This window comes from Danio rerio, chromosome 10 (assembly GCF_049306965.1).
Source record: "Danio rerio strain Tuebingen ecotype United States chromosome 10, GRCz12tu, whole genome shotgun sequence".
NCBI lineage: Eukaryota > Metazoa > Chordata > Actinopteri > Cypriniformes > Danionidae > Danio > Danio rerio.
The window spans coordinates 18,758,670-18,766,031 of record NC_133185.1 but is presented as its reverse complement, the minus strand read 5'-3'; the positions used below and the strand labels follow the sequence as shown (position 1 = coordinate 18,766,031).

At 37.6% G+C, this 7,362-nt stretch overlaps 1 protein-coding gene across 9 annotated transcripts in view; it reads left to right on the top strand.

Annotated features, from left to right (window-relative positions):
* The first annotated feature begins 404 nt into the window (after positions 1 to 404).
* fbn2a (fibrillin 2a) overlaps positions 405 to 7,362 on the top strand; it is a 168,160-nt gene continuing 161,202 nt past the window's right edge. For 8 of the 9 annotated variants that reach the window (XR_012386197.1, XR_012386196.1, XR_012386195.1 and 5 more), the window contains exons 1-3: positions 405 to 664; positions 909 to 991; positions 6,236 to 6,334. Coding sequence is in view for 6 of the 9 variants with exons in the window: in XM_073914544.1 (XP_073770645.1) it covers positions 519 to 664; positions 909 to 991; positions 6,236 to 6,334 (328 nt within the window). In the remaining 3 variants the exon portion in view is untranslated. The remainder of the gene's footprint in view (positions 665 to 908; positions 992 to 6,235; positions 6,335 to 7,362) is intronic. The other variant, XM_073914548.1, reaches the window with a different exon arrangement.

Here is a 7,362-nt window from a genome sequence, read left to right as displayed (position 1 = left end):
GGATCCAACGCCAACCATCAAGTTCAAAAAACAAATCAAAACAAACCAAACAAACCCTCGTTCGGGTAACGTTATGCTTTAAAACAACGTAGCCAATCAGCTAATGTAATAATTAACCCCTTTTATTAATTGAATATTTTATTGCGTTTACGTTTCATCAGTCAGTCGAACAAATATGCGCTATTCATATTATTATTATTATCTGGTTAAATTAAAGAACGATTTGCTATAGCAATACCCATTCACTCAAGAGTGCAGAGAGTTTTGTCGCGTCCAGCTGCTAGTGGGTAACGTTAGGATAGATTGGTGCTGGCTGGCGTCATGATTTTATATCGTTCAGTCAAACGTTTAGGATCCTCCTTCATTCTCTTCACTAAGTGCGCTCCTCCTGTACTTCAATTCTTATTCTTGTAGCTTTACTTTTCTGGTCAAAAACCGGATATGTTATGATTTCCCTTTCATCTCATGGACTAACAGACTGTAAAGGTACACTGGGTTAAATTGCACTAGGATATATCATGTCATCTCAGGGGGACCTCAGGTGTTTATTTGGATTTGTTGCTCTGTTGGGAATTTTAACGGGGAAAATCTCTGGAATTCATGGAAAAGCAACTGTTCATATTGATGGATCACAGAGACGCCAAAAACAAGAGTCCCTGAGAGGGTGAGTCTTATGCCAGGCATTCAAACTAATGCTGATATTATTAGTAGGATATAAGACTGTGTTATGTGGGCTTCTGTGAAACACATTCTGTGTTTTATAGGAGCATGTGTCAAAGAGACATGAACAGTTTCCCTTTGAGCTTTTAGACTAGCTCTTATAATTGTTGGCATGTGGAGAATTATTTTGTTGCTTTGTCTGAAAGGTGAATATACTTTCGAAGCTCATCACAGTTTTCTTTTTTAAGCCCTAATGTGTGTGGATCTCGTCTGCAGTCCTTCTGTTGTCCAGGCTGGAAGACTCTGCCTGGGGGCAACCAGTGTGTTGTGCGTAAGTCCACATCCAGATGTGCCTCACTCTCTCAGTTCATTGGGTGTGCTTTTGAATTTGATTTTCTAAATAAAATAAAATACTCTTTTTTTTAGAGGAAACTACAACTTAAACCATTATTAAGTCTTAATAAATACTGGATATTTCTTCCGAGTCTATAAAACAAGTTTAGTTGAAGTTAAATAAAATCAATATTAATTTAATTTAAAAAAAAGCTTTTAAAAAATACTACTATTAACTATAATATCTTAAATTAAATTAAATTAATTGGAAATAAACAACAGACTATAAACAATATTACAGTTTTTCTAAAGTTCACTTGTACATAATGTAAAATTAATAGTATTTTTAAATATGCAACCTCAAAACAAAATCCGCAGTAAGTAACAACTCAATGTTTACATGAACTAATAACAATAAAAGTGACTTCAATCCTAATTTTCAGCAACAAAAAATCTATATTAACAAAAAATCTATATTAACTTGAGCTCAAACTAAAGTAATTGTCAATTGTACACATTAAAGAAATAAACTGACCTAAAGAGAGGGAAGGATGTCTTATTTAGATGTAAATTCTTTCTTAAGTAAGATCCTTGCAGTTAATTTCAGCAGTCAGTTGTAGTTTTTGTCTTTTTGTTTAGACTGCCAGCAAAAATTTATATTTTTTACGTATCCATATTTTATCTAGATGCATCTTTTAAAGTGTGGACAGCAAAAAACAAAACAGAACAACAACAATAAAATAAATACTGAACCTAATTCCAAGTCTGATTTAAAGCAGATCATAAATGGCATTTAAATTTGACATTTTTACTGTCTTTGTATACAATGATTTGAAAAAGTATTTGCCACCTTTCGATTTATCCTTTTTTTTGTTTGCATATTGTTTTGCACTTTATTGTTTCAGATCATCAAACTAATTTAAATATTAGTCAAACACAAAACACAAGTAAACACATAATGCAGTTTTGAAATGAAGGTTTTTACTATTAAGAGAAAACAAAATAAAAAATACATAGCCATGTGTTAAAAAGAGTTTGCTCTCCTGTTAAAACATAGCTTATTTCTGGTGTATCACACTTGAATTCTCCCTAGCCTGATTACTGCCACACCTGTTCCTAATCAAGAAATCACTTAAATAGGACCTTAAAAAGTGAAGTAGACCAAAAGTTCCTCAAAAGCTAGTCATCATGCAGAGATCCATTCATTAATTTTCTTTTCGGTTTAAGGCTGATTTATACTTCTGTGTCAAGCGCACGTGTATGCTACGACGCAGCATATGCGTGGACACATAGCCTTTTCTGTGGCCGTTGGCGATGCTGACGCGCACCTCTCAAAAAATGTAACTACACGTCGCAACGACGCATATCGCAAGCTCTGTGATTGGTCGGCTTGGTAGCGCTGACAATTGTGGGCGGAGATGAGAGCCGCGCGAGCCCGTTGCAGTGATTGTGGAGTCCCGTGAAGGAGCTCCGGATGGATACTGTTGTCTTTTGTTTACCTTAAGATTAAACTTGTTGCACGTCTGCCAATTCCAGCCTCAAAATGAGCTAGTTTGAGCCACTTGTACATTAAGGACGCGTTCGGAAAAAAACAAAACACCAGCGAAAAAAATTGACACAGAGGAACAAAAACACCTACTGCTAGCTAGTGTTTCAGATGTGTTATTGCAGAGCAACAGAAACAGCACACAGAAGTATAAATGCACTTCTACGCGCATTGCATGCGTCGTGGGTCACACCGATCACTTGAGGCAGAAGTATAAACCAGGCTTTAGTCTCTTTAATAATCAGGGATTGCTACAGTGGAATGAACCGTCAACTTATCCAGCATTATTGTTTAATGCAGCCGATACCCTTCCAGCTGCAACCCATCACTGGGAAACACTCTCATTCACACCCATACTTAGCTTAACCAATTCACCTAAAGCAGATGTTTTTGGACTTGTGTGGGAAAATGGGGCACCTAGGAGGAAACCCACATGAACACGGGGAGAACATGCAAACCACACACTGAAATGCTAACTGATCCAGCTGAGACTCGAACCAGCGACCTTCTTTCTTTGACATCGCTACCCACTGTGCCACCGCGCCACCCCTCAGAGATTCAAAAAAATTAAAAACAATTGAGAAAGAAAATAATCTACCAGTCTGGAAAAGATTATAAAGCATTTTCTAAAGAGTCTATAGTCCCTTTTACACATACAGACCTTTCCGGAAAATTACCTGCAATTTTCCGGAAAGGTTGTATGTGTTAACAGGCTCTTTTTGAAAATACCTGTAAATTCGTTCTGGCTATTTTCCGGAAAGAGAAGTTGTAACATTACCGGTAATTTGCTGGAATGCTGCGCTGTGTGAATGCAGAAGGAAGATTGCCGGAAAGAGTGCGTCCACGTCTAGAACGTGCTGACGTGAGACACCTGCTTTAGCCAATCAGAACAGTCAGACGCATTCACCTGTGCGTGGTTTATGAGAATAAAAGCCTTTGAATATTTTTCCAGACACCTTTAGCTGCTAGATGTTAGTCAGATAACAATTCTATGTTCCTTCTTAATGCTAACTGTGTAAATAATTATCGATAAAATGTTTATGATAATCCGTTGTTTGTTTACCTTCAAGCTTTGCGTGTGCCCGTGAGCGCCCATAGCGCCAGCACACACACATATCATGAACATCTCGACATGCGAAAGTGTTCCTCTATATGTTTTCATTGGAGTTGTACTCAATACGGATCCATCCAAAGAGTTTGTAATGTTGTCAAATGTTTACAAACACAAGCGCAGCCGTTTAGAGGTCATTTCTGGTTAATGATGTCAGAATTTACGGACATTTTGCGATGGATGTGTGAATGCTCTTTTCCGGAAAAATTCCGTAACGTCCTCGCCTGTGTGAACAGCTCTTTTTTGAATTTACCGGTAAAGTCATTCCGGAAATTTTCCGGATATTTACCGGTATCACTGTGTGAAAGGGGCTATTATCTACAAATAGTGTCCGTCAGACCAAAATTACCCCAAGAGTGCAACTCATCCAAAAGGTTACAAAAGACCCCACAACAACATTCTAAGAACTTTAGGCCTCTTTTGCCTCAGTTAATGAGCTCATGACTCCACTATAGGAAAGAGACTGGGCAAAAATGGTTTGCATTTAAAAAAGGTGAAGTTCCAAGGTGAAAGCCACTGCTGAGCGAAAAGAACATAAAGGCTTGTCTCAGTTTTGTGAGAAAACATCTTAAAGATTCCCAAGACATTTGAAAAAATACTCTGTGGACTGACAGGTCAAAAGTCTAACTTTTTAAATGGTGTGCATCCCACTATGTATATTTCAGAAAAAGAACATCATATCAGCAGTAAAATGTGGTGGTGATAGTGTGATGGTCTGGAGCTGTTTTTCTGCTTCAGGACCTGGAAGACTCTGATAATTGGAAACCATTAATTCTACAACAGGACAATTATTTAAAGCACACCAGCAAGTCCACTTGTGAATGGCTAAAGAAAACCGAAGGAAGACTTTGGAGTGGTCAGAATCTTATTGAGATGCTGTGGCATGACCTTAAAAAATTCACCAACTGGCGAAAGTGAAGGATAAAAAAACCTTGAGAGAAACCAGGCTCAGTTGGCCACGACCATATCTCCTATGGCCAAACGTCTTGTGCAGAGCTGCAGTCTAGGCGCTGGGGGCTGGAGAGCGCTGGACATCAGCGAAGACTCGTCTGTCCCTGGAGTCTCACAGGAATGTGTCTCATGCTCTCTACTCCTCCATGATACAGCAGCTGCTCAGGATATGGCTTGGTCCCGGATTATGGAAGTCTTGGGATTATCTCTTTGCAGGTCTTGGATCGCGTCAGTGGTGCTGCATAATCTCTGGGGGCCTCGGAATGAGAATCCCCAGGTGGAAATAGAGAATAAAAGAGAATAATTAGTGTAGCTGCTGTTCATAGTGTATATAAACGAGATGCAAAAACCTGCATGGAGCACATTAATGAATCTTACTAATATGTGATGCAATGAGTATATTCTTTACTAAAAAGATAGGTCTTTAATCTAGTGTTGAACTGCAAGGGTGTGTCTGAGCCTCGGGCATTATCAGGAAGGCTATTCCAGAGTTTAGGAGCCATAAATGAGAAGGCTCGACCTCCTTTACTCGACTTTGCTATTCTAGGTACTACCAGAAAATGCACAAAAATGCATTTGGGAGGCTACAAAAAAGAGTTTAGATTTTTTGTTTCCTCTTAATAATAAAAACATTTATTTAAAACTGTTTACATGCATATGTTGAGATGCCTACCTTGTTACCAACAATGCAGATAACTTGGTTTAATCTGGACAAACAGTTAATTTATTTGCAATTCATAGTTTAGATAGTCTATCTTTCTGTTTTTGTTGTTTTTCTTTCCCCTTTAGATTCTATTTGGTATTCAGCAGGTGTTCATTAATGACATGGTGTGCTCAGAAAGTGTCAATTTATATTGTCTTTGTTAAGGTGGAAGAATACAGACTTCAAATAAATTAAACATATCAAATTTTAATTAAAAATATAAGGTTTTTGACCTGATTAGACAATAGGCATGGGAAGATAACCGTTTTTAAGGTATACCGCAGTTTGAAAAAGTCAAGGTTTTAAAATCGCCAAATTTTTCTGCTATACCATTCTTAAGGTATGCGTGAGTTATTATTTTTTTTACGTTTTGTTTTAAGTTTTTTAGAACAGCATTATCTCCAGCAAAGAATATATCCAATATGCCGTCTTAAATTGAAATGAAATCTGTGTTTTTGGAAACTAATGAAAACAGCAGAATTCAATGATTCATTGAAATTATTTAGCCTGACATGTTTACTGCTTCAAAATGTTATAAATGTTTCTCAAAAATAAAATATTTTGTCTTAAAAATGGAAAAAAGAAACAGATTTTTTTTTCCCAAGGTTATCATACCATAAGAATCTTATACCGGCCCATGCCTATTAGACAATTTGAATGAAAGATGCATAAACAGACTCAAGCTAAAGTAAAATTTGAGAAAAGTATTAACAATGCAGACAATCACTATAGTGTTCAGTAGTGTTTAGTAGATGTTGAATTAATGTGATGTATCTACACTTATGTTCCTTTACTCCTATAATAACCCTGGTGAACTTGAGGTCAACTGACTTCATACATTTGCTAAAATATTTAAAAGAAAATGACTTTACAATGTTTGTTAACTGCAGTGACATGTTCTGTTAATATTTTGTCTTGCTCTTTATTGCAGCTATTTGCCGGAGTGACTGTGGGGATGGTTTCTGCTCCAGACCTAACATGTGCACATGTCCTGGTGGACAAACAGCTACAACCTGTTTTACTAAATCATGTATGTTTTGACATTATACTGTTTATTTTGCAGATACACTAGGCACGGAAAGTATTCAGACCCCTTTAATGTTTCACTCTTTGTTATATTGCAGCTATTTGCTATAATAATTTAAACAATTTTTTCCTCATTATTGTGCACAGAGCACCTCATATTGACAGAAAAATAAATAATTGTTGGTATCATTTTTGTAGATTTATTTAAAAAGAAAAACGGAATTATCACATGCTCCTAAGTACTCTGACTCTTTGCTCAATATTTAGAAGAAGCACCCTTTTGATTTAATACAGCCTTGAGTCTTTTTGGGAAAGAAAGGAACAAGTTTTTCCACACCTGGATTTGGGAATCCTATGCCATTCTTCCTTGCAGATCCTCTCCAGTTCTGTCAGGTTGGATGGTAAACGTCAGTGGACAGCCATTTTTAGGTCTCTCCAGAGATACCCAATTGGGTTTATGTCAGGGCTCTGGTTGGGCTATTCAAGACCATTCACTGAGTTGTTGTGAAGCCACTCTTCGCTAAGCTATGTGCTTAGGGTCATTGTATTGTTGGAAGGTAAATCTTTGGCCTAGTCTGAGGTCCTGATATCCCTGTACTGGCCACATTAATCTTTCTCTTTATTACAACCAGTCTTCCTGTCCCTGCAGCTGAAAAACACCCCCCACAGCATGATGCTGCTACCACCATGCTTCACTGTTGGGACTGTATTTGACATGTGGTGAGAAGTGACTGGTTTTCTCCACACATAAGGCTTAGAATTAAGGTCAGAAAGTATATCTTGGACTCATCAGACCAGAGAATCTTATGTTTCATAATTTTAGCAAACTCCATGCGGGCTTTTATGTGTCTTGCATTGAGAAGAGGCTTCCGTTGGGCCATAAACTTTCTCCCATCTTTCTACTGCATCTCTGGAGCTCAGCCACAGGCATCTTTGGGTTCTTTTCTCACTCTTCTCCCCCGATAGCTCAGTTTGGCTTGATGACCAGTTTTTGGAAGTTCAAATGTCTTCCATATAAGGATTATGGAGGCC